At 39.1% G+C, this 26,892-nt stretch overlaps 7 protein-coding genes across 7 annotated transcripts; 5 read left to right on the top strand and 2 right to left on the bottom strand.

Annotated features, from left to right (window-relative positions):
• The first annotated feature begins 1,369 nt into the window (after positions 1-1,369).
• On the top strand, positions 1,370-2,602 carry LOC106395515 (probable glutathione peroxidase 4). Its single transcript, XM_048756105.1, has 4 exons — positions 1,370-1,423; positions 1,484-1,575; positions 1,663-1,724; positions 1,822-2,602. The coding sequence occupies exons 1-4, from the start codon at positions 1,370-1,372 to the stop codon at positions 1,968-1,970; spliced, it is 357 nt and encodes a 118-aa protein (XP_048612062.1). The 3' UTR covers positions 1,971-2,602.
• A 663-nt stretch (positions 2,603-3,265) lies between these two features.
• LOC106395069 (non-specific lipid transfer protein GPI-anchored 16-like) lies at positions 3,266-4,406 on the bottom strand. The gene is made up of 4 exons (XM_013835600.3): positions 3,995-4,406; positions 3,888-3,914; positions 3,729-3,785; positions 3,266-3,638 (listed from the first exon to the last, which is right to left on the bottom strand). The coding sequence occupies exons 1-4, from the start codon at positions 4,320-4,322 to the stop codon at positions 3,442-3,444; spliced, it is 609 nt and encodes a 202-aa protein (XP_013691054.1). The 5' UTR covers positions 4,323-4,406; the 3' UTR covers positions 3,266-3,441.
• Positions 4,407-4,684: 278 nt separating this feature from the next.
• LOC106395938 (non-specific lipid transfer protein GPI-anchored 15) lies at positions 4,685-5,625 on the top strand. The gene is made up of 3 exons (XM_013836248.3): positions 4,685-5,072; positions 5,171-5,281; positions 5,370-5,625. The coding sequence occupies exons 1-3, from the start codon at positions 4,748-4,750 to the stop codon at positions 5,516-5,518; spliced, it is 585 nt and encodes a 194-aa protein (XP_013691702.1). The 5' UTR covers positions 4,685-4,747; the 3' UTR covers positions 5,519-5,625.
• Positions 5,626-6,384: 759 nt separating this feature from the next.
• Positions 6,385-7,841, top strand: LOC106395937 (heavy metal-associated isoprenylated plant protein 42-like). Its single transcript, XM_013836247.3, has 3 exons — positions 6,385-6,411; positions 6,504-6,582; positions 6,666-7,841. Exons 1-3 carry the CDS (start codon positions 6,385-6,387, stop codon positions 7,157-7,159), a joined length of 600 nt encoding a protein of 199 aa, XP_013691701.1. The 3' UTR covers positions 7,160-7,841.
• Positions 7,842-7,855: 14 nt separating this feature from the next.
• Positions 7,856-9,081, top strand: LOC106392307. Its single transcript, XM_013833121.3, has one exon. The coding sequence runs from the start codon at positions 8,059-8,061 to the stop codon at positions 8,575-8,577; it is 519 nt and encodes a 172-aa protein (XP_013688575.1). The 5' UTR covers positions 7,856-8,058; the 3' UTR covers positions 8,578-9,081.
• A 1,061-nt stretch (positions 9,082-10,142) lies between these two features.
• On the top strand, positions 10,143-21,393 carry LOC106436150 (piezo-type mechanosensitive ion channel homolog). The gene is made up of 21 exons (XM_048756543.1): positions 10,143-10,378; positions 10,548-10,628; positions 10,729-10,888; positions 10,952-11,100; positions 11,235-11,391; positions 11,496-11,682; positions 11,962-12,077; positions 12,649-12,733; positions 12,834-13,049; positions 13,142-13,319; positions 13,685-13,813; positions 13,893-14,066; positions 14,212-14,445; positions 14,935-16,482; positions 16,584-19,060; positions 19,136-19,531; positions 19,628-19,786; positions 19,970-20,479; positions 20,594-20,744; positions 20,826-20,970; positions 21,072-21,393. Exons 1-21 carry the CDS (start codon positions 10,330-10,332, stop codon positions 21,214-21,216), a joined length of 7,446 nt encoding a protein of 2,481 aa, XP_048612500.1. The 5' UTR covers positions 10,143-10,329; the 3' UTR covers positions 21,217-21,393.
• Positions 21,394-23,880: 2,487 nt separating this feature from the next.
• BNAC04G51040D lies at positions 23,881-25,558 on the bottom strand. Its single transcript, XM_013835490.3, has one exon. It carries the CDS (start codon positions 24,478-24,480, stop codon positions 24,073-24,075), a length of 408 nt encoding a protein of 135 aa, XP_013690944.1. The 5' UTR covers positions 24,481-25,558; the 3' UTR covers positions 23,881-24,072.
• Positions 25,559-26,892: the final 1,334 nt, after the last annotated feature.

Genomic DNA, 26,892 nt, shown 5'->3' with positions numbered 1-26,892 from the left:
GCTGAAACAAGAAGACGAGAAAGAACAAAATATATTCTTGAAGATTGGAGACAGTTCCTCGAATCATACCTCTGACTTTTCCTCGCTTTCATGGCGGGCTTGAGATGAGAGGAGAGATATATATGGAGCCATCAGGTCCACGACGTTTCGTCAATGGCCTTCGCTTCGATATTGGTGATCGATCAACTTCGCTATTTTGTGTCTCTCTCCTCTTTTCTTGTTCTCGCTATTTTCTCTCTCTGCGGTTTCTCAAAGATCAGAAAATAAGAGTGATTCAAATTTTGAAAGAGAAGGAAGAGAAGTTATAAAGAAGATCTGCGAGAATCTTTTAACTGAAACAGAATTAGCCGTTGCTTTGGATAACGTTTCAGGTTGATCATTCTATATAAAACGGCATCGTTTATTACTTATTTAAATCAACAAAGCAATAAGACACAAAACAACACCGTCATGCGGCGCCAAAGGTAATAGAAAGCGTTGACCTTTTATTGATCAGTTTCAGTCAGTATACAAACAATTAAACAAGGGTATTAAAAGTTACAAACAAAGTTGATTATATACATATATGACTAGTTAGTTGATCAAAAAATAATATATATAAATATAACTAGTTCAAGTTCGTGATGCTTCTTGTTCTTCTGTATGTTGTTTTTGTTTCTCAGCTTTCTCTGCTTCTAACTTCCTCAGGGTACTCAAAACTTATCTTATTTTCCACTTAATCCATCAGACACTATTTAGACAACCTCTATCTGCAACAAAAGCACGTCCAATGATAAGGGTTCGACGATTGGATCTCTTAAAATGCATCCCAAGGTTAAGGCTGATGAAAAAGGACTAACCTTGAGTTGAGAAAGACCTCTTTCTGCTCTCTTTGCTGCATATTATGCTTAGCTAGAGAGAAAAGAAAATTAATACAAATAATGTGGCAACCTGCCAACGTTGTATATTATATCGCAGTTACCTTGGGAAGCAAGGGCGTGGTTGGTTGACAGAGAGAAAAAACGCCGAGGTGATATGGCTCTAATCTTCTTCTTTTTTTAAGAATGGATAGTAGTGGAAGTAAAGGGTTGTCGAGAGGAAAAGAATAAGTGAATTGTACATATGTTGTTTCTTCCTCATGCAAATTAAGCAGAGAGTGAAAAGATGGTAAAAAGGAGAGAGACAGTTGTAGAGACTGAATAAAGTTTAGCACCTTGGAGTCTATAATGTATATTCATTATCTCACAATAATATTCAAATTAAATAGTTGTTACACTGACGCCTGTTTTATGTCTTTCTGGTGCTACGTATGAGTGGAATTGATAGGGCTTTTCTTTTACGTGAACAATAATAATGTGTATAGAGGCTTCGATTATTTCTAATAAAAGAGATGGGTACTTCTGTTTCGGTTCCCGAGAGATCCGTCCATGAATTCACCGTCAAGGTAAAAAAACTACTGTGTTTCGCTTGAATCGTATCTATGGTTTTTATTTAATTATTGTTTCATGGGGAATCACAGGATAGCTCCGGCAAGGACGTGAATTTGAGCATATACCAAGGGAAAGTCCTCCTCCTTGTCAATGTCGCTTCCAAATGGTTTGTCTCGTTTTTTTCCCTTACAACGTTTTCTTTCTTTAATTCATTACTGATTGATTGTTTATCATTTGGATTGTGTGCAAACAGCGGGTTCACCGAATCCAATTATACCCAGCTCACCGAACTTTACCGGAAATACAAGGACCAATGTCTTTTTTATTAACTTAGTTTTGTTAGCAGTTGCAATCTTATTCATGCATTTATATTTTTGTATATAATATTATTTCCATTGATTATGTATTTCAGGGTTTGAGATCTTGGCATTCCCTTGTAACCAGTTTCTTTACCAGGAGCCCGGCACGAGTCAAGAAGCTCATGATTTTGCTTGTACACGGTTTCAGGCCGAATACCCTGTTTTCCAAAAGGTAGGTCTTCTCTTTCTAGTGGTTACATGACGCTTGGAATTTATACCTAATTATATAGCACCTCAGCTAATATCCATCTCATTATGTTAGGTAGGTAGCTATGACTTGTTTGTGGTATTTTTGGAACAAGTGTAACCAGAAATCCATATGTGCTTCAACAGTTACCATCTGCACCTGATTGATTATTGTTAGTAATATATATATATATGATGGACCAAGTGTGTGTTATTATGAGATTATGTACGCGTAAACGGCCAAAACGCGGCACCACTCTAGAAGTTCCTTAAGGCAAGTAAACCCACTTTTTTGGGGTCAAGAATTAAGTGGAACTTCACCAAATTCTTGGTCAGCAAAGATGGCATAGTGATTGATCGTTATGGCACGATGGTTACACCTCTGTCCATCGAGGTATGCATTCTTTACGTATCAAAATAAATTGTCTTATGCTATAAATTGTAATTGTCCTGACTTGTGCTCCGGTTTCATGTGTTTGTGTGTAATAAACAGAAAGACATCAAGAAAGCTCTAGAAAAGGCTTGAAACAGCAAACGGGATGATCAAAATAGCATCATTCTAAGTTTATATCACAAAAATAACACTCAAAAACTAAAATGATCAAAATAGCACCTTTTTAAGTTTATCCTTTGAAAATTTTAATTTTTTTATTTTTCAAAATTTGAAATCTTATCCCCAAAACCTCATTTCTCAACTCTAAACCCTAAACCCTAAACCCTAAACTCTAAACCCTAAACTCTAAACCATAAACCTTAAACCCTAAACTCTAAACCCTAAACCCTAAACCCTAAACCCTAAAATCTAAACCATGAACCCTAAACTCTAAACCCTAAACCCTAAACCCTAAATCCTAAACCCCACCCTTTAACTCTAAACCATAAGTTTGTGACTTTTGATAAAACATTAAGTGCTATTTTTGTGACTTTTGACCTTGAGTGCTAGTTTGAGAACATAAACTTGATTTAGTGCTATTTTTGTCTTTTTCTCAAATAAAAATATCAGTTCATTTTGTAATTAATGAAAATCGTAGCTTTTATGTTGCAAATCCAATTTTCCTTTCTTATACGGACAAGTTTTTCAGTTTGGTGTATATAGAAAAAAAATCTCTTCCAGTAGGTGGTTGTTTCATTTTTTTTGAAAAGTATTCTTTAATTTCCGAAGTTGTTATGGATATATAGAGTCATTGATACTTGGATACCTACGACAATATCTTAACACGAAAAAAGAGAGCTGAATCTTGCGAATAATCCAACCCCGGCTAGTTGGATGGATAATCGTTATTTGGCATTTAAAATAGAAACATACGCGTGTTGATTTGGTCGGAGCCAGACAACGGTTTATATTTACCGAACAAAAAGACAAAGAAGCTTATCATTTGAGATGAAATAGTAAGTAAATCATATCTGTAACGATGAATCCAAAAGGAAAGTACCTGACAACACATACACAAGGGTAACAATTTGAATATGGAGACGCGCGGTATAGCTCACAAATTCAACAAGGTGAGAAGAGTGAAGAGAAAGAAAAGCAAGGGATGAAAAGGAGAGGTAGAATATTGAGCGAGGCTAGTGGGTTGCAAGGGCTGAACCACCGGTCGAATTCCTGGTGTGGCTGTGGGGCCCATCGGTCCATCCAAGGGAGCATCCGGTGCCAGCCCAGGAGCTGTCGCCGCCGCCTTAGATGCTAATCACAGTTGTCCAAAATCAAACTCAAATTCTTAACGTTGACTCAAAATGCATAATATAACGTGATCGTGGTTAATTAATTACTCACATCCGGGGCTAAAAGCAGACATAGGCGGTGGTGGGGCCAGCAAAAATGGCACTGGACCTGCCCAATACATTAGTTAAATGAATAATGGCTGAAATCAATTGAATCTTTAAATGTACAATTCGATAGTAATGAGCGTTTTTCATAATAATTAAACAAAACCTGGCGCTGGCAGAGGTGTTCCCGCCGCTGCAAATTAAGCAAAATGAGCCATTAATCATTAGGGTTAATAATGATAAGTTAATAAATAAATAGAGTAAAGCTAAAACCTTGACACTGAACAGGTACACCGGTCATTTTGCAGGCACGAGGGAGAGCAAGCGAGAGAGTCCGATTGATGAAGCCAGTAGGCAGCGGGACATTAGCAGTGAGAATGAGGCAAGCACAGTTCATGCCGGTACTGCTCAACGACTTTAAGGAGTCGCAGCAGCCGGCGGTGGGAGTGACGGAGCCGCCGCTGCTCCCGGTTATGAAGTTGAGACATGGAGTGAAGGTAGAGATCATGGAGGAGGTGCATGGCGTGCTAATTATCTGCTGACCTTTCCCTCCCAATATTAAGCTTGACATTATCACTATTATCAATGTTATGCCTTCCATTTTTGGCTTGGTTAATTCTCAGGTGAATATGGCTCATAATCCTATATATATATACAAATTTAAGTGGGTGCATTGGAGTTCAACAACTTCCAGCTAATCTATAATCATCTCTCTCAATCTCTTTATCAACACACAATTTTCTCTTCTCTTTTTTCTTTGAAACACACACAATTTCCTTAAAACAAAATATTATTAATTAATTAACCAAGAGCTAGTAGGTGAGTTTGGTATGCTCCTATTAATTTTGTTACTTAAGTATTAGCTCCCGATCATAAAATTGGTTCTTAGGTATATCTAGAAGATATTGGTTATGAAAAAACCATAAACAATGTAAAGTAGGTCATCCGACAATACCAGTCTCTTTGACATTTTCACCATTTCGTCCTATAATTAAACCAAAGCGAAGAGCAATAATAACTCAAACTATGGGGTATACAAGTATCTACGCGATCACATTTGTAGCCCTCGTGGGGGCTCTACTGGGCGTATCAAAAGCACAGCCGAGCGGGTCATGCCTGAGCACACTGACCACCCTTTCTCCGTGCCTAGGCTATATCACCGGAAACTCAACCACTCCCTCACAGACTTGCTGCTCTCAGCTCGACTCTGTCATCAAATCTTCGCCGCAGTGCATCTGCTCTGCCGTCAACAGTCCGATCCGTAACATCGGCCTTAACATTAATCGCACACAGGCCTTGCAGCTCCCAAACGCCTGCAACATTCAGGCGCCTCGTCTCTCACAATGCAATGGTAACCTAACTAAATATTAAACCCTTATATATATATACATATCTATATTACGTGTTAAGATATAGTGTCACTCACAACAAAGTGTTTTTATGAATTAGTGGCCACTGGGCCGACAACACCTCTTGGCGCACTTTCACCGGTGGAGTCACCGGCGGACAAGAACCCTGGCGTGGCACTAACCCCAACCTCATCACCAGGTGCTCGTTCAGGTACAAACTTCTTTAATAACCAAAACAAAGCAACGCTAGATGGATTATATATATTCTCTCTTAACGGGACTTACTGATCCACGTGCAGGAGTCGTAGTCGGAGCCAGAGGTGGTTCCAAGACTATTCCTTCCACTGGAGCTGGCTCATCCTCTGGGAGCGTCGACCGTGTGCCACCACATTTGTTCATGTATGCTATATTTGTAGTTTGGACCTACTCTCTTCTTAATCAGTTCTGAGAGTTATGTATTTGAGAATTTGATTTTCACGTTTACTATTTTATTCGGTTGCATGGTGTACCAGATTTATATGTGAGTTGTTTATTCTATTTTACTACTTCAAAGAAGAAAAGGATTTATCTGACCTTGTCGTTTGTGCTAATGAGACTGAAATCAAAAGCGATTCGCTGATGATGTGAAGATGAAACGTAAGAGGAGGCAGCAATGTTTCTTTATATTGCAATATCTCACCACTAAATATAAAAATAACAACCTTAATTACTCTTTGGAACTTATAAACCCACTAGAATTAGGTCTTAGCCTTAGTTGGGTCCTTCTTGTAGGCCTTGCCTCATTTGTTGGACGGCTTTGATAAGCACCGAGGTTCTGCTGTGCCGGAGACAAAAAAAATCAAACCCTGGCCTTGGCCGGGACTATGGACTCATGTTGGTTCATCCCACTTCAAATTATTAGGTCCATAACTGGAAACAAAACAGTACCTTTTACTAGTTGCAGACGTTTCTTCACTCTGCAAGCAAAGTCTTGGAGATCCATTTCCAGTATGGAAATCTGCAGATACGAACATCATCTCTTGATGGTTTGTGTCCAAAATTAAACCCAAAACAAATATGTATCTTCCTTTACAGGAAAGTCCAAATCCTCCATTATTGCTTTGATTTTACAGGTTACTTTTGAGTTGTGATTACCAAGATACAAGTTTGTAATCTTCAACTATGATTAAAAAAAAAAATAACAAATAACTCACATTTGATTGGTTTCTGTTTCTGCGAGGTGCCATATCAATAAAACTATGGAAACCCCAGATATCATCATACTCTATATCATTGGCTTTCTTCTCCGTTGGAGTTGTTAAGGTGCTTTTTTAAATGGCAAACACAACTCAACCTGCCAGAGTACTCTCTCTCTCTCTCTCTCTCGAACCAGGTTATTGCATCTACTTTCCTTTAAGAGTTTGCTGACGAGTATTTCCGTGTGATAACTGCAGAGTTGCGTTCTGAGAGTTGGAATCAAGTGCTGCAAAGGTTGCCAGACAAATGCAAAGAGAAAGTTACTCAGTGTTTCTGGTGATGATCTTGTTAAAGCCATTGAAAATATGCTCTCTTTTTGTTTTATTTGAAGCTAATATATTGTTTTGGAATGGAAACAGGGGTGAGTGCAGTTGAGTATAACGCAGAACAAGGGCTCCTAAGAGTCTCAGGTGACCCCAACCCAGATAAGCTGCTTCGCAAGCTTGCCAAATGGGACAAAAACGCAGAGCTTGTCTCTCTTCCTGGTGAAGTCTCTGCCCCCGCTCCTAGAACCCCTCAGCTTAACCAGACCAAGAGGATGGGGAAGAGGACATCAAAGTGTTTTCTTCTGAGGTGTTTCGGGACTAAGGAAAAGTTTGAGCCTTATGGAATAGCAGGGGATGAAAACGGCAGCGCAACGCCCTTCATCAACACTGTTGCGCCTCCAATGGTGTATCCTCCTCCTCAACCAACGCCTGGCTTCGCGACACCCATACCATACCCTCCTCCCTGTTTTGGGGCAAACCAACCACCTTACACATACACTTCTGGTGGTATGTACCAGTCACCTCCACCAACTTTCCAGTTAAGAAAGACGCAGTTTCCACAGATGGTCAACTACCCGCACCACTGAGCTAGAAAAAACAGACGCATGTCTGCTTCTTTTCTCTTGAATGAATCCACACAATCAATTCAAAAGTATCCAGAATATTTGTCTAGGCGATTGCCATGCCTACAGCCTATTGTTGGTTATGAATATGCCTAATAATAGAATCATATTGAACAACAGCAACAACAAAAATGCTTGTACGTAATTTTGTATGTTCCTTCCTTCTGTGGTATTCCGCAAGAACCAGTGATTAGACAGTATAAAGTTAATAAATAATAATAATCCAAAGATAAAATATATACATTTCCTATTGAAAACATGTGATTAATATAGAGTTTGATGAATATTAGTTGAAGTAGTGGAATATTTTATTAAAACCATTGAAAACAATTCGTGCTAATCGCAGCATATCCGTGAATCGAAATAAGTTAGCAAAAGCTGATGGAGAGTGACCTAATTAATTTTGAGAATCTTCTGTATATTAATCTTTAGCGCGCGTACATGGAAGAGATTACGGTTCCTATATACTATGATCTCTTACTGAGTGCTGATTCTCGTTTTATACACTAAAATTATACAAAACAAAACAAAACAAATACAGAAGAAAGAAAGAAAACAGGAATCAGAATGCGATCCCTTTGGGACATCAGTCAAAAAAAGCTTGTTAAAGTTTCCACCTTTCCTCTTTTCAACAACGAGAATCTCCCAACCCAAGAAATTTCTCCTTTGTTTTCTTCTCTCTTTGCATGGTGTTTCCCTTTTGAAACACGTTATACTGATATTATCAACAAAGCTAATACTGTACCTTCTTTTTTTAATCACGAATTTTTGGAAAAAAAAAACCTCGTTGATCTTCTCTGCACAGATCACTCTCTAATTAGCTCCTTTACTTCCTAAGCTCTTAGCATAATCAATTGATATCGATGGCAAAGAACTCGGAGAGTAGCAGCAAGAACCAGGAGACGAAGAAAGAAAGCAGAGTGTGTGAGAAGATTTTCGGAGCAATGACGAGTCCTGTTCGAACTGTTCGCCGCCTCTCCACCAAACCTTCACCGAACCACCACCAAGCGGAGCCTGTCCGCGTCAAGTTCTCTGAGACGTCGACTCAGGCAGCCAAACCCATTTCAAAGATGGAGCCGCTGATCACTCGAGTGGAGACGAAGCTGAAAACGGACGAGAGGTTCACTGATTATATAAAGAAAGCCAAACTGAAGATCAGGGCAGTGACGAATCCGGGTGACATGATGAGGAACGATGCGTCGAAGACAAGTGAAGCAGAGGCACGTGATCATCGTCGTCAGTGCCATGTCCCTACCGCTAGTGTCTCGAGAGAGGGTAGCAGTGGAAGGTCATCAGATCATTTCTCCGAGTACATAAGGAAGGCGAAGATGAAGCTCAGATCTTCCACCATCGCTCGTGCGAACCCAACTTGCAAGGATTGATGAATTCCCACTAAATTATTATATGAATAATCCAGCTTACCCGATGGCCTTCATATACTACTACTACACGTACCTTTTTAACACAAAGGAAAGAAAACCCTTTTCGACAGCATCAGCTCCTCCGGTCATTTGCCAACGGCTGTTTAGATTTGTGGTGGCTGGGCTAGGGATATTGCGTGAGAAAGAGAGATGAAAGGGAGTAAGAGGAACAAACTGATCAAGAAGGGATCAACGTTATATCACTAATCATTTCAAGCAACAACAAACGCAAGAACAATCCCCCCTGGCTCATCAAGACAGGAATCAGAGAGAAAGAGCGAGATCACACTAGAGGTTACATGACATGGGGAAGAAGATGTGGAATATCTTAGCCTAGAACCAAATATATTACCCAATTCTATTTTTATTTTTCTTTCAATATACCAGCTTCATCACTCTTGATAAGAAAATGTATATGTACTGGCACTTGTATATTTCAGAAGAAAAAAGAAGTTCATCTCAGAAGTCTATGATTTACAAGAGTATTCCATGCCCTTGTAGAGCAATGTTCACATTCATCATGTCACGTACCTTTGAGTATTCGATATGCTGAACATAGAAGCTGAATGGAGAATCATTCATTCATTCCAAGGAAGAGAAGACATAGAATCTTCAGAAGTCTCTAATCCCATTCCCATTCCCATCCTCTACTCGGTTCTTTCCAGCCATCCAAGCTGTAATAAGAGAGAGGCACAAACCAAAAAAAAAAAATGAAGAAAACCACAAATAACGACCACAATTACAATTGCCAAGTAAAGAGGCATACATTGCAAAGAAGGCAAGTGTATCAGCAGAGCAGACAAGAGGAAAAGATTTCCAGAAGAAGGGTATAGCAACATTGAGTGATGCGAAAAAGAGCCTCTTGAGAAGGAATAGTGAACATCCAAATGGACCACATAGCCATCAGGTTCGTTCTAGGGGCAAAGGTTGGTTGGTTGCTGCAGTCTTGTTAACAACCTGCTTGAATTGAATTTGAATTTGACAACAAGTCATTAGCTTAGTATGTTGTAATCCCTTTTGCTTTCGAATCATTTTACAAGCACTAAGGACCAATCAATAGTTACAAGTAACAGTGTTAGTGTTGTTAACACAAGCTATCTGCATCTACTATGACAAAAATGGCACCTCTATACGGAGTGCAGAAGACGACGACGAGGAAGGAAAAGGAGATTCCGGTTCCTCCTACACTCGGGCGCAAATTCGAAGACCGAATCTAGAACGGCGACTGAGATTGGAGGTGGGCGGAAGAGGAATACACGAGAGAGATTAAGCACCACCTCATCCTTTGGATGACTCCTTCCTTGCTGATGAGAGAGAGACCGATGAGTTCTGTATTAAACCGGTACAATACTAACCGAATTTCGGTACGCACATCAATATTTTTTTTTTTTTTTTTATAATTCCATCAAATCTGCTTTTTGTTTTTTGGGTACAGTTGTGTGTCGGTTCTAGATTGGTTTAGCGAATTCAAAGGAAGTTTTCTCCTTGGTTCTAGATCGGTTCTACATATATAAAATTATGATAATAACATCTTTCTTTTGATTCCTCGATCGATTTCCATTTTCCATTTTCCATTTTCCAATCCCCAAGCAGAGCAGAGCAGCTCTACCTTTTTCCTGATTTCTTCTTCTCCTCCTCGGCGGGCGGGGGGAAAAGTAAACTTGGATTCGATGGGAATTGGGACATGGTGATCTGCTTGCTTCTCTTCTTCTCATGGCGAGTTTTCTCCTCGGCTTCTTCTTGCCTTCGCTTCTTCTCGCAGGTACCATTCCTTTAAGTCTATGCTACTGCCTCCCTATCCCTACCTTGAGTTTGGAACATTGATTCTTCTTCTAATAATTCACCTCTAGGCTCTCTAGCTGTAAGGTTCACACAGTAGTTATCTCTCAGCTCTCGTTTCTTTTCCTAATGATTTCTCTCTCTCTCCACAGCTTCACTTATTAACTGGAGTCTCATATCATTCTTTGATTTGATAGCTTTTCTCCTCCTTCACTATATTGCACCTGAAATTGGTAACACTATCTATCTTCTATTTTCCTTTATATCTCTCTCTCATTATAATATAATTATATGGCTTTAGCTGACATCAAATGTTTTGCTTTTTTTTGTCAGGATACCGTTTTCGGAGGAGGCATTGGCTATTATGGCCCATTTTCATCTTTTCCTTTGCGGTACTTGTTGCACAAGCGCTGTACCTTGTCCTTTGGGCTACTGTTGGTCAACACTGGGATACATCAGATTCTGCCTGGATGAGTGTTATTGGCTTTATCATGTAAGAGTTCGTCTATTCATCTTATTGCCTTGACTTCTTAGTTGATACTCTCTTATTTCTCAGATTAAAGTCCTGGAGAAACCCCACTGTTCTGTATTTCTTGGCTTTACAACTTCTAGCATCGCTAGTTGCTTTAGCTGACATATACAGTTCTAGATTCGGCTTCGTTCGGTGGCCATGGTCTCGCTTTTCAGAGCTTTTCGAGCAGCTAGGTTTGTTATTAATATTACAACTTCTCCAAATAGTTACTGCTGTTACTTCCCTTTTTCTTCTCATAACATGCACTTCTATATGGTCTGCCATTTCTCTTTCTAGTTTGACACTGTATCATTCATTTATGACTCAGGAAGTCATCTTAGGGTTGCCTCCTGCTTGTTGTTACCAGCTGTTCAATTGGCACTGGGAATTTGCAATCCTTCTTGGGTCTCTTTGCCATTTTTTGTTGGCAGCTGTGCTGGTCTTGTGGACTGGTCCTTGACAAGCAACGTTTCAGGACTTTTCAGGTCGATAAAATTATTGATGCTTATGCTTAGTTAGCGCTACCCAACCCTGCTTCTCTGACCTGCACTCGTTTTTTGTTGTTGTGTTTTTTTTTTGTATTGTTAAGGTGGTGGAGAGTTCTTTATATCTACGCAGCATTCAACATTGTCCTACTTTACCTCTATCAACTACCAATAAACTTCTCCGATATGATTCGATGGATAGCAAGCTTTATAGGTCTATTCAGAATCTCTGCGGAAACAGAAGGCACTGATATTTGTTCTGGTCTTTTCCTTTTGCTTTTTTACACCATGGTATGTTTTTTCCTTCTACGATTGGTATTGCTTGCTCTCGCACAAGTTTCGAAACTGATAGTCACGTATGTTTTCAATTAAAAAAACTTATTTTACCCAACCAGATAATTAATGAACTGTTTCTTAACAACTGTTTGTATGTGTACGAACACCAACAACTAGTATAGTTTTTTTCTTCTATTTAATTGACATACCCATCTTGATTTGTTAACGAGTTTCCACACTATTTTATCTGTATATCTGCAATACTTTGACATGCCTGTCTTTCTGCAATTGCAGCTATCCTATATAAGGTCAGACCTCGAGGATATGGATTTTATCATGTCGACGAGTGAAAATAACTTGGCAGAGCGTCTTCTTCCTCCAAAATATTCGTTTTTTATTCGAGAATCAAGGTATGCTGTATATTTTTTTGTTCTGTCTCTTTATACTAAGAACTGTTGTGGTGTTTGACACAGCATTTCAGCGTATAAAGGAAGTTGTATTTGTTACTTATATTCATGAGTTTATGTCTTTATGACTGAAGCGAAAAAAAGAAAAGCTTGGTTGAATAGGCTCACATGATTTGACTCGTTTTTTATGGTCGTATATTGGTAGACACTCTCGTCTCTTCGGTTCGTAGAACTATAATACGTGGCTATGGGTTAATGAAGACTCATGTAATTTTCTGGTGATCTCTACGATATGTAAGGGGTTTAGTTGAAAATTGAGAAGTTGGTATAAACAATTACTATATTTAGTGGGACAAATTTGATCTATATGAAATTTTCTCTGAAACGCTGAAACTCTTTGGTTATCGGACGGGGTGGCAACTGCAAAATCTGGAAACTTTTTATTTAAGAAATCAATACAGATTACAGCTAGTTCACAAATTCTAATAAATGTTCTGTTGGATGGGCGTTACAAAGATCAGTCATGTGACTGTATGATAGTTAAGCTGACTAATGTATAATTCCAAATTTTCAGGGCCGGTGTTAGGCACACCAATGTTTTACTGAGGGGAGCTGTGTTTAAGACCTTCAGTATCAATTTCTTCACATATGGTTTCCTGGTATATATTTGTCTTCTGGTATCAAAGTGTATGTGTAAGCTCAAGCAACGTATTGTGTCCAGAAACTCACACACCTTTTTTTTGTTTCCATGATTGCCAGGTCTCTCTGTTTGCTCTTTCGTTCTGGAGTTTTCATTTTGCGAGCTTGTGTGCTTTTGGCCTCCTTGCATATGTTGGTTACATTATCTATGCCTTCCCATCGTTGTTCCGCTTGCACAGATTAAACGGCCTTCTGCTTGTATTTATACTCTTATGGGCTGTCAGTACGTACATATTCAATGTAGCATTTTCTTTTCTGAACACTAAGGCTGGAAAGGTAATATATTATCTATGTGCAAATTTCAATTATTTTGCAAGAATACCAAGGTTGGAAGGGTTATATCTTCGCTATGTGCTGTAAATATACAGGACATGAAAATTTGGGAGATGGTGGGACTTTGGCATTACACTATACCTGGATTCTTTTTGCTTGCACAATTTGGTTTGGGAATGTTGGTTGCGTTGGGTAATCTTGTGAACAACTCTGTTTTTCTCTACCTGTCTGAAGAGAGCTCCAGATCTTCCAATGACAGATCTTATGCTGAAGGTAACAGCCTCACATATGCTTCTGCAAAGTTATCTGGTGTCTTCCAAAACCATACTTGTCAGGACCTCTAAATTTTGGAAGAAAAAGGGGTGTGTTTGTCTTTCTCGATCAACCTATCATTCTGGATCATGTGGCCTGAAAACATCCGAGACATTTTAAGAGTTAGCTCTATCCAAGATATGTATTGTAGAAATTTTAACTATATCATTGAGAATATTTATCTATGGTAAAAAGCATAAGAGTATTATTTTCTTTGGTAGGCTAGTTTATTCCGTGTTTATTTTAGGTAGGAATTGCATATTTCTTCTTCTTTTTTTTTCAATTTGAGAACTGCTCTTAACGGCTGAGATAATATTCAATTACAGCTGATGAAGAAACAAAGGTTTTGGTTGTCGCAACCATTGCTTGGGGATTGCGGAAATGTTCACGGGCTATTATGCTCGCACTGATTTTCCTCATTGCCATGAAACCTGGGTTTGTCCATGCAGTGTATGGTATGTTTGTTCCCCTCCTAATTTTTTTTTTCACAAGGATTCATAAATATGGATGCTTTATGATGGACTTATCTTTCAGTGATATTCTTCCTTATGTATCTGCTGAGCCACAACATCAACAGAAAGATACGCAAGTCACTGATTCTTCTATGCGAAGTTCATTTTGCACTTCTCTACATTCTTGAGATCGACCTTGTGTCGAACTCCTTAAAGCGGCAAGGCTCTGTGAGCAGGGAAATTCTGTTTCAGTTAGGTACGCTTCTCTTTCTGTATTTTTTTTAAATTATAGGCTATATTCACATATCATCAGTTTCTTTTCGAAGATAGCTGCTAGGTCATCTTAGATGAAAGAGTAAGGAAGAGTTCTGACTGATAACTCCGTGTATGTACTATTGCAGGTCTTCTTAGGTCTGAAAGCTCTTGGGACTTCTTGGAGATAGCCTTGCTTGCTTGCTTCTGTGCTATCCATAATCATGGTTTTGAGGTGCTATTTTCCTTCTCAGCAATTGTACGACACACACCAAGCCCTCCAATTGGATTTAGCATATTGAAAGCTGGTCTCAACAAATCAGTTCTCTTGTCCGTCTACTCATCGCCATCTTCAAGTTATAGCCAGGATAATACTACTTATGGTATAAAGCTTCCTACTTGTCTCTTTTGCTGTGAACATTTGATAAGGGACATATTTGCTTCTTATTTTTGTACCTCAACTGCTGAACCTTGCTTCCATTGTCAGATTTTTTCTGGCATTCTGCATTCACGGCATTTAGTTTTCCTTGCCATACCATTTATCAGCCTTTTACTTTCCCGGTCCTCATGTTTTCTAGCACTGTGAATCATATCTTCTTGGTGCCGTTATTTTTACATGGTGGCTCTAGGACTAGGTTTCAACGTCAAGGAATAGTTGCCAATTTATTGACTTTCTTATCTTCTAAGTTTAGTTCTGGTGCCGTTATTTTTACATGGTAGCTCTAGGAGTAACTTTTTATTCTGTGAAATCTAAAAGTTGCACATTCTGTGACCTTTGACAAGAATCTTCTAGTTATTTGTGTTGTTCGTCATAACTGTTCTGTATCTACTCTCTCATTTATGCTTACGAATCACTGTTTTTTTCTTTACAGAGAGACACATTGCTTCATTTCTGAGTGCGATTGGGCAAAAGTTTCTGTCTATGTACCGATCATGTGGAACATACATTGCCTTCATCACTATTCTCATAAGTGTATACCTGGTGAAACCCAATTATGTATCGTTTGGATACATTTTCCTTCTCTTGTTCTGGATTACTGGAAGACAAATGTTTGAGGAAACTAAGAGACGCTTGTGGTTCCCTTTGAAAGCATATGCGGTTTTGGTGTTTATGTTTATCTACTGCTTAAGTAGCTTTGTCAGCTTCCAGCTCTGGTTATCTGGATATATTGATCTATACTTTTATTTAGGTTACAACTCCGAAGCACCATTGCTGGATAATGTATGGGAATCTCTTGCTGTGTTGATCGTGATGCAACTTTACAGCTATGAAAGGAGGCAGAATGGACATTACATTCCAGGTCAATCTAGTTTGGTTCATCCTGGAGTTTTTGGTTTTCTTGAGAGGTTTTTGGTATGGCATGGTCAGAAGATCTTGTTCGCGGCATTATTTTATGCATCATTGTCTCCAATCAGTGTGTTTGGATTTGTGTATCTCCTCGGCCTTGTCATCTGCACAACCTTCCCAAAGTCCTCTTCAGTACCATCCAAATCATTTTTGATCTATACTGGATTTCTCGTGTCTGCTGAGTATCTTTTCCAACTGTGGGGCATGCAAGCTCAAATGTTCCCTGGGCAAAGATATGCTGAGTTGTCTTTCTACTTGGGCCTTCGAGTATATGAACCTGGATTTTGGGGTATAGAATCGGGTCTACGAGGCAAAGTGCTAGTTGTTGCTGCCTGTACTCTGCAGTACAATGTATTTCGTTGGCTAGAAAGGACACCTGGTTTAACTATTATGAAAGGAAAATATGAAGAGCCTTGTCCCCTATTTGTCTCTGCAGAAGACACAACTGCAAGTGTTTCCAGTTCTAATGGTGAAACCCCATCTTCCATAGATCATGCTTCTATATCAATTAAACAAGGCGAGGCTACTAGTAACTCATGGCCTTTCTTCTCTCCCCGTGATAATCAGGCAGCTGGTTTCTTGCATCCCAAGACTGGAGGCTCCGAAAGTGGCAGTAGTAAGAAATTTTCATTTGGTCATTTCTGGGGAAGCATCAAAGAGAGTCACAAGTGGAACAAGAGGCGGATTCTGGCATTGAAGAAGGAGAGGTTTGAAATGCAGAAGAATCTGTTAAATATTTACTTGAAGTTTTGGATTGAGAACATGTTTAACCTCTATGGCCTTGAGATAAACATGATAGCGCTGCTTCTTGCAAGTTTTGCTTTGCTGAATGCCATCTCCTTGGTATATATTGCGCTGCTTGCTGCGTGTGTCCTCTTGAGAAGACGCCTAATTCAGAAACTATGGCCTGTCGTTGTTTTTCTGTTTGCATCAATTCTAGCAATTGAATACGTTGCCACGTGGAATAACTTATTGCCTTTAGATCAGGATCCAAGTGAAACTAGCGTGCATTGCCATGATTGCTGGAGTATTGCAGCTGTCTACTTAAAATTTTGCCGGGACTGCTGGCTGGGTAAGACCCCTCAAACTTTCTGAAGCACTTACTGTTCTTTATGCATTAACTTTATTTTACATATCCAAGAAAATTCTATGGAGATGTTTTTTTCTTTGCAGGAGTGAGAGTTGACGATCCCCGGACCCTTATTAGCTATTTCGTGGTGTTCATGCTTGCCTGTTTTAAACTTCGGGCTGATCAGATATCTAGTTTCTCAGAGTCATCGACATATCATCAGATGAAGTCTCAGAGAAAGAACTCATTTGTCTGGAGAGATCTCTCCTTCGAAACAAAGAGCATGTGGACCGTGCTTGATTACCTGAGGCTTTATTGTTACGTCCATCTGTTGGATGTTGTGCTTATTCTGATTCTAATCACAGGAACTCTCGAGTATGACATTCTACACCTGGGCTATCTTGCATTCGCACTTGTTTTTGCCCGGATGCGACTTGAAATACTGAAGAAGAAGAACAAAATATTCAGGTTTTTGCGGGTGTACAATTTTGTTCTCATCATCTTTTCTCTCGCATATCAGTCTCCATTTGTTGGAAACTTCAATGATGGGAAGTGTGAAACGGTTGATTATATTTACGAGGTGATTGGATTTTACAAGTATGACTACGGGTTTCGAATCACTGCAAGATCTGCTCTCGTTGAGATCATCATATTTATGTTAGTATCTCTTCAGTCCTACATGTTTTCCTCCCAGGAATTTGATTATGTCTCGCGGTATCTTGAAGCGGAGCAAATTGGTGCTATTGTGCGGGAGCAAGAGAAGAAAGCTGCACGGAAAACCGAGCAACTGCAACAGATTCGTGAGGCTGAAGAAAAGAAACGGCAGCGGAATTTGCAGGTGGAAAAGATGAAGTCGGAAATGCTGAACCTGCGGGTACAGCTTCACAGAATGAATTCTGATTCTAATTTTGGGTTTGCTTCTCCGCGCACTGAAGGTCTACGAAGGAGGAGTTCGTATCTAATTCCAGATAGTGGTGCAGCCAGTCCGGAGATTGACGGAGTGGTCCACAGGAAAGAAGGCCAGCCTATTGACGAGGATCCACATTATCCTTTTGAAGCTCATGAGCTTCCTATGAGTGCCACTCCAGAAGCACCAGATTCTCCAGAGTGTTCATTTGGAGCATCTCCTTGTGAGATCACTGAAATTCAACACAATACTGATGTCATGTCTACGGAGCGTGAAATAAAAGATAAGTCAGAAGGAAAAGATAATCCCTTGATTTCTGCTGTGCAACTCATCGGTGATGGTGTTTCCCAGGTGCAATTTATTGGAAATCAGGCAGTAAATAACCTTGCGAATTTCTTAAACATCTCACCAGAAAATTCAGATATAAATGAGCAGTCCTCTGTTGATGATGAGGTGTATGATGAGATGGAAAGCCAGAATAGAATACACAAACCTTTTGAACGGTCAACATCTCTACAGTCTGACAGGAGTAGTGATGGCACTAGCTTTCAGATAGGAAGGATCCTTCGTCATATATGGTCTAGGATGCAGTCCAACAATGATATTGTTTGCTATTGCTGCTTCATTATTGCGTTTCTGTGGAACTTCAGTCTTCTTTCCATGGTCTATCTAGCAGCGCTGTTCCTATATGCCCTCTGCGTTCACACTGGACCTACTCACATCTTCTGGGTCGTCATGCTAATGTACACAGAAATCTATATCCTCCTCCAGTACTTATACCAGATTATAATCCAGCACTGTGGGTTGAGTATTGACGCACCACTTCTTCAAGAACTGGGATTTCCAACGCAAAGAATCAAATCATCTTTTGTTGTCAGCTCGTTGCCTCTCTTCCTTGTTTATATATCCACTCTCATACAGAGTGTTATAACAGTGAAAGATGGTGACTGGGTTCCTTCTGCTGATTTTGCTTCTCGCCGGAATGCCCGTGGGAGCCAGAAGGACCTTACAAGAATTAACTGGAGCCTGAGAGTTTGGGACGTGTACAAGAAGCTGAGAGATGGTGTGAAATTGGTGATCAGAAGCATGTACCGGTACTGGATCTCTCTGACACGTGGAGCAGAATCCCCTCCTTACTTTGTTCAGGTGACAATGGATGTTCACATGTGGCCTGAAGATGGAATTCAACCTGAAAGAGTTGAATGCAGAATGAATCAGTTACTTAGGCTTGTCCATAATGAGAGATGCGAGAAGGGAAACCCTGATCTTTGTCCTTACTCTAGCAGGGTCCACGTACAAAGTATTGAGAGAAGTACAGAGACCCCAAACGAGGCCTTGGTTGTTCTCGAGGTTGAGTACGCGTCTCCCACGAATGGGTGTTCTACAGCAGAATGGTACAAATCACTAACCCCAGCCTCGGATGTGGCGAAAGAGATTCGTAAAGCTCAACATAGTGGACTTGGTGAAGGAACTGGGTTTCCGTACCCCATTCTCTCTGTGATTGGCGGAGGAAAGAGAGAAACAGACCTCTATGCCTACATATTTGGTGCTGATTTGATGGTCTTCTTTCTGGTTGCCATTTTCTACCGATCCGTCATCAAAAATAAAAGCGAGTTTATCGATGTATATCAGCTAGTGGACCAGTTCCCATTTGACTTTGTCATTATTCTAATGGTAATTCGTTTCTACAAGTCTCGCTTATCTGTTTGCGTATCAACGCCCTAACCTGATGAAACGCTTTTGTGGCAGGTTATCTTCTTCCTGATTGTTGTTGATCGGGTCATCTATCTTTGCTCCTTTGCGACTGGAAAAGTGGTGTACTACCTCTTCAGTCTTATTCTCTTCACATATGCAGTGACAGAGTATGCTTGGAGCATATATCCTACGCAGCAGCATGCTGCTGGCTTGGCTCTCAGATTCATATTTCTTGCCAAAGCAATGTCACTAGCTCTCCAGGCCATACAAATCCGCTATGGGCTACCTCATAAGAGCACCTTATATCGGCAGTTTTTGACAAGTGAAGTTTCACGGATCAATTACTATGGCTACAGGCTTTACCGTGCTCTTCCTTTTCTGTATGAACTGAGATGTGTACTTGATTGGTCCTGCACAGCGACATCACTGACTATGTATGACTGGCTCAAGGTATGTGGTTTCATCTAGAACCCTCGTTATGATCATTGGACCGTCCATTTTTAGCTTGAACATACTGCCAAGGACCTAAGCTCTGTTCGTTTGCAGTTGGAAGACGTAAATGCGAGTTTGTACCTTGTCAAATGCGATACAGTTTTAAATCGTGCTACACACAAACATGGAGAGAGGCAAACAAAAATGACTAAATGCTGCAACGGGATATGTCTGTTCTTCATCTTGTTATGCGTTATCTGGGCTCCTATGCTGGTAAAAGATTCTGCCTACAACAAAATAAGTTTTATAATGCGTTTGTTGAAATATTCATTTAAACTGAACGCATAGTAAGAAAACAGTTTATGTGCCGGGTTTAAACAACAATTATCTGTGATGTCTTACAAGCTGGGTATTTGGTGAGTCATTCGTTTGTTGGTAATGGCTTCCTCCTTGCAGATGTATAGCAGTGGTAACCCAACAAACATCGCCAATCCGATAAAAGATGCGAGCGTTCAGATTGATATAAAAACAGCTGGTGGAAAGCTTACTTTGTACCAAACAACCCTGTGCGAGAGAATTTCAGGGGATAACATTGATCTCGGGCTAGATCTCCGGTCCCAGAGCTTCTTGCCAACGTACAACAAAAATGACATCCAGCTGATAAGCTGCCAATCTGATGCAAGCGTTTTGTGGCTTGTCCCTGACACAGTTGTGACCAGATTCATTCAATCCCTTGACTGGGACACAGATATGGACATCACCTTTTCTTGGCTTCTTAACAGAGACCGACCTAAAGGTAAGGAGACTGTCAAGTACGAAAGAAGTGTGGACCCTCAGGACCTTCCAAAACGCTCTGAGGTGCAAATGGTTCTCAACGGCTCAATGGATGGATTTAGAGTGCATAACTTGTACCCAAAGTTTTTCCGTGTTACTGGTTCTGGTGATGTCAGGTCTTTTGAAGACCAGGTAAATCTTTTCTTTTTTTTGGCACAAGAAGCTAAGAGTTAATTTTCCAAGTCTTGTTTCCTTTTTTGACCTATGCAAGCCTTAAAACATTGTAACATTGTTATTGGTACACAGAAGGATGAAGTGAGTGCAGACATACTCATGAACCATGCAGATACCAAGTGGTGGTGGTCATTCCATAATCTTAAGGCGTCTGAAAATATTAGCGCTTGCGAGGGTATGAATGGACCAGTTGCTATCATAATGTCTGAGGAAACTCCCCCACGTATGTTCAATTGCTTGCTCTCGAGACTCATCATGTTCGATTAAACATTTAACGATAATTGGAACAATAATAATTATGCAGAGGGGTTTCTGGGTGACACGCTCAGCAAATTCAGTATATGGGGACTCTATATAACATTTGTACTAGCAGTCGGGCGTTTCATCAGGCTTCAATGCTCTGACCTGCGTATGAGAATACCATACGAGAACCTCCCTTCGTGTGACAGGTAACAACCACAGTTCCAAACTGCAATCATTGTTCAAAGAAAGCGTTTTGCATTTTTCATAATGCTCTCTCTTTCTCTATCTATGTATCTGTTGAATGTAGATTAATAGCAATATGTGAGGACTTATACGCGGCGAGAGCAGAGGGTGAGCTTGGAGTAGAAGAAGTTCTATACTGGACCCTTGTGAAGATCTATAGATCTCCACACATGCTGCTTGAGTATACAAAGCTAGACTACGATGCTTAGGTCCAACCACACTTTGTCTTGTTTGTACATACTGAGTCAGTTATTATATATAGGCGAGGCGACCATTAATCTGGGGTTCCCTTTTTTTCATTTCATTTTTTTGTCGATTTTCGTACATAAGCAATTTATGTAGTCATGTCATAATGAAAAGAGAAGACAATTTTTTTTCCTTCACCAGTCATACTAGCCCATTTCTATATTTCTCACTAAAAATAAAAAATCTCGATAATAAAAACATATTTGTTTCAATGTATTATTCTATTTTTCTGAAAATATACACAAACAAATTGTCTCCATATTTAAGAGCTAAAATAACATTCTTTCAAATTTTCTTCTAAAGTTATGTACTGTAAAATTATACATCGGAACAAATTCATTTTTTAATTAGATTTCGTTATTTTAAGAGCCACATCCTCATCGCTTCTGCTTTCCTCATCAGACAGTCTCTTTCGTTCTGTTTCCGGCCGTATTTCGATCCGTTGTAACAGTGGCCATACCCGGATTTGATTCTCCTCCACTTCCTTTTAGAAATTATCTTTTAATTAATTATTAATTATTTAAAATATATAAAACCACGTAATATTTTATAATGACATGTAATCAGATTATTCAGATTCAGTTATGTTATTATTTTTTACTAACAGATAATTGGTCAATGTATATAAAAGCCGAATTATGTTAGTTGGTGTATAAAACTTGAATATATTATGCGCTGATGTATGTTTTAACACAGAGTCCGAGTGTATGTACTGATCGGGACCGTGACACTATGTTGATGTATGAATTGGCTGATTTCTCGATAAACCACCATGTTTTTCTATATATCACTTTGTTCTTGCTACTCCATATAGCTTTGTTAGCTATAAAATCTTTATGTTTTTGAATTCTGGATATTGATGTTAATCTAAAACCCAAAAGAAAACATTAGTTTTTGATTAAAACTATCAACTTTAAAAAAGAGGCTAAACTATCAATTAACTGGGTGAACAATGAGGCATTATCAGTTTAGTATAGCATCTTTAGTGAGTAAACTACTACTACTTTGTCACTTGTATTATACTACTGCCTACTTGTTTGTTTATACCTTTCCAGATTTATTATAGATCCCCCTCCCCCACTAGCTTGGACCACTTTTTCTGCTTGATGAAACAAAGGAAACATCATGCCGTCTCATGGTCTAATCGATTATTATGCTGCCGTTTTTAGTCCAAACTAATTCATGGAGTCTTTTGTATTACTATTACAACTTACCATCCCTTTTTCTTACCGTTTAGGTAGATGCTTGATGAGAGGCAAATGGTTAACCAAAGTAAACCAATGGTTTGGAGTAAGAAGACGTGATATTATAATTGTTCCTAAGTTAATGGAATTGTCTTCCATTAGTGATGTGTGATAGTAATGGGTAGTTACTTTGTCTTCTTCTATATTTATAGATATCGATGTATTGTGAGTAAGGGATATGAAAAGAAAATTGCAGTAAAAGTGTTTATAAGTTTTTGGGTTCCATCATTTGGTATCAGAGCAAATTCTCTTAGCTTTGAAGAGGGGCCTTCATTGGCATCAAAGCACATTTTCGTTTCTGATCCGGACCACTTTGTGGTATCAGAAACTCCTATCCTTGTTTTGATTTGGACCACAATTTGTGGTATCAAAACTTCTTTATCCAAAAAAAAGAACTTGTTATATAAGAAATGGGAAGCACACGAGAGTGCATTGAAGAATTCAAGATCAATCTCCTCAGCAAAATGCATGATGAGATACGTGAAGAGCTGAATAAGATAGCACAATATTGGGAGGATCACGCATCAACTTGGCGTCAGAAGATGGAGACGTGGAAGACAAAGATGAACACTCGTGATGGAAGAGCCAATGGTGATACTGCATCTCAACCGGCTAAGACGGAGATGAGGACGTGGAAGACGGAGATGGAGACGGCAAAGACGGTGAGAAGGGTGAAGAGATCAACCCAACCGGCTAAACATATTGTGAAGGTCGCAACGGATAAGCAGATTCATGAGAAATCAACTCGACAGGCGACTTTACCACTCAAACGATCTGCAACGTCATCACGGAAACATCAACAAGCTCGACCGGTTCTGGTTAGACGTCAACATCTCTCTGCTCAGGCCAGAAAACAAAGAAGGCATAGCCGATCTAACTCGTCTAAGCCAAGAACTGAAGTTAGGTCTACAAAACCTCCAGAACATGGTCATCTACCTCGATCTTGTTTCTTACAGTGGAGGTTACGACTTTCATCACATGTGCTTTGTAGTTGTGTGAAGGTGGTCTTGTCTCTAGCATGCCAAGATGTTATCAACAGAAAACGGCCATTTGATCGTGGAAAAGTTAGGATCATGGAGAAGCTGTTCTCTAAGATTGGTATGAACTTTGGGGACAAAGTTCTTTTAGAGGGTGGAGTATTGATGAGAGTCAAATGGTTAACCAAAGTAAACCAATGGTTTGGAGTAAGAAGACGTGATATTATAATTGTTCCTAAGTTAATGGAATTGTCTTCCATTAGTGATGTGTGATAGTAATGGGTAGTTACTTTGTCTTCTTCTATATTTATAGATATCGATGTATTGTGAGTAAGGGATATGAAAAGAAAATTGCAGTAAAAGTGTTTCTAAGTCTTTGGGTTCCATCAATGCTAGATATGGTTTGTAAGAGAACATCATCAGAATGAATTGACTCTTCTATGTACATAATTGATGGGTGGATATAAGGGCATTCACAGGCACAATTACAAGCAAAAACCACAAAAGAAGGAAAAAAAAAGATGCTAGACATGTATTTAGCCTAAGCTAGACGACGTGTTGCTTTCTCATTTTTGGCGAGACAAGATAGATAGACTGATCAAGAAGCGAGACAAGCTTCCCAGAACATTCGACTTTTGTCCATCTCACTCACCACCTCACTAGAATCAACGCTCAGTTTAACAAACTGGCTTTTCCCGCATCTTCTGTAGCTGTTCACTTCCCCTTCTCCGTCCTCGTCTTCTTCCTCTGCGGTGGTGAATATTCTTTCTTCCTTCACCGTATCCTCCTCTAGATCAAAACTCTGTCTCTGACTCGTCGCCGTCACACAAGACGTCTCGTACAAACTGGCACTACAAGACTTATCATCGCCATCCGTGTAATAATCGTTAACAATGGATTCGCCACCGTCCAGGGCACCCACGATCTGAACGGTGCCTCCGCCATCGGAATCTGCAGATGCTTCGAGGAGCAAATAAGGTGACACATCAAACTTGGTTGTGTTCATATATTTCTCTTTATTTTTTCTATCAGAGAATTATGACAAGAGACACAAGAAGTTACGGATTGTACAAGTATATATATATATATATATATATATACATACATATATGCAAGCACAATGTGGCCATTATAGTTGACGACGACAATGTCTCTTTAAATTTTATTTTACGATCGCTTTCCTAGTCATGATGCATAGTTGTTAAAGAAGACGTGAGTTTGTATGTAAATTAATCACGTGCGAGTAGTAGGCGTCTAGAAGGGCGGTGTATACTAAATTAACAACGTGCGTGTTTTAACAAAAACTTGTACTAATATATGTAATAAAATTATAAAAGCAATTGCCAAATTTGAAATTGAAGCGTATATTAGCATATGCTTTTATCAAGTATTCTAGAAGAGACAAATCACTAATTCCAAATTTCAGACACAATACACCCACAAGTGGTCAAAGTGTCAAAGCTTTTTTTTTTTGGTCATCTGATGTTTTAATATTGAAACATAACTTAATAACCCTAGCAAGGGAGGTTACATACCTGAACACAAAAACTAAAACCCAGAAAATGAAAAAACCAAACTGACGATTAGAAGATGCATACTAATCCCAGTGACACAAGCCGGCGGCTGAAAGATAATCAACCCCAGAACCAAAACAATCATAAACAAAGTTTTAACTACCTTAAATGAGACTCAACACCGATCAAGAAGAAACAAAATCAGCATATAGACCTTCTTTTATTTGCTGTGTATTGAACCTTGTGCGCACCTCTGCTCCATTGAGTGTCAAAGCTTTTAGACCTTCTTTAATTTTAGACTCAGACTCAATCTAGATCATTTCTAAGAGCAATTTCAACAAAGAGTTCTCACAAAATTTCTAAATATTATAAGCAAAAAAAAATTAAGGAAAGGAAAGAGAAACAGAGAAAAGGTTCTCACAAAAAAAACATCTGAAATCTCCATTTGGTACTCAATTGCTAAATATCTTATTTTGATTGTTCTGTTTTAAAAATAAAATAAAATGTAATTTAATTATTTAAACAAAAATTTATTAAATATATTTTTTCTGAAAACACAAGTGGAGGTTGTTCAAAAGGAAAAAAAAAATAAGCGGGGTTGTAAACGTTAAAGTTGCTCTAAAGCAGAAAGCAAAATGTATCTCCAAAAAAAAAAAAAAAGATTTGATTTTATTGACTTTGATTAGTTAAATGAAATATTAATTAGATTAGTGAAAGGGATCTGATATTTATCTCTAGTCATACAATCAATCAATAAATCAATTGATCATCCGGTTAAACATGAACATTAATCACCATGCAACTAGAGTAAAAAACAAGCAGTGGAAGTGGAACCCACCCACATGAACAAGTAAAATGGGCAGAGCAGTCTTTCTATAAAACAAAACGAAAAAGGCCCATTGATGTTAAAAGGTCCATTATGATCCAGTGTCGGGGGGGGGGGGGGGTGTTAATGACCAAAATATCCCGAGAGGAGCAAAAGTGGATAAGAAAAACTATGGAAAAAAGAGAAATAAGAGTCCGACTCCGTCCTCCCTCACCAGTCTTCTTCTTCTCCCTCAGTCGTCTGTAGCCGGCGTTGGACATGGCTGTCTCGGTAGCATGCTGCGGCGTCTCCTTCGTAAATGCACCCGCTAAACTCCTCCAATCTTCGTCAGCCCTCTGTTTCCGAGCTAGCTCGAGTTGTAAACTAAACCCAGAGGTACTGATACAATTCCCAATTCAAAGTTGTTTTGTTAGCAAGCAGCTTCTTCCAATGTCTTTGATCTTACAGAAGAAGAAGTACACATTGAGAGTGAGAGATGAACATAGTAGTAACGATGGACCCCAACCGATGGCTTTCAAGTCGTCGCCGTTTGGGTCTTCTCAACAGAAAAAGGATAAAAAGGTGACACATCAAACTTGGTTGTGTTCATATATTTCTCTTTATTTTTTCTATCAGAGAATTATGACAAGAGACACAAGAAGTTACGGATTGTACAAGTATATATATATATATATATATATACATACATATATGCAAGCACAATGTGGCCATTATAGTTGACGACGACAATGTCTCTTTAAATTTTATTTTACGATCGCTTTCCTAGTCATGATGCATAGTTGTTAAAGAAGACGTGAGTTTGTATGTAAATTAATCACGTGCGAGTAGTAGGCGTCTAGAAGGGCGGTGTATACTAAATTAACAACGTGCGTGTTTTAACAAAAACTTGTACTAATATATGTAATAAAATTATAAAAGCAATTGCCAAATTTGAAATTGAAGCGTATATTAGCATATGCTTTTATCAAGTATTCTAGAAGAGACAAATCACTAATTCCAAATTTCAGACACAATACACCCACAAGTGGTCAAAGTGTCAAAGCTTTTTTTTTTTGGTCATCTGATGTTTTAATATTGA

The sequence above is a fragment of the Brassica napus genome, chromosome C4 (assembly GCF_020379485.1).
Source record: "Brassica napus cultivar Da-Ae chromosome C4, Da-Ae, whole genome shotgun sequence".
Classification (NCBI taxonomy): Eukaryota; Viridiplantae; Streptophyta; class Magnoliopsida; order Brassicales; family Brassicaceae; genus Brassica; species Brassica napus.
The sequence above is the reverse complement of the archived record's forward strand: the minus strand, read 5'-3'. Positions and strand labels throughout refer to the sequence as shown.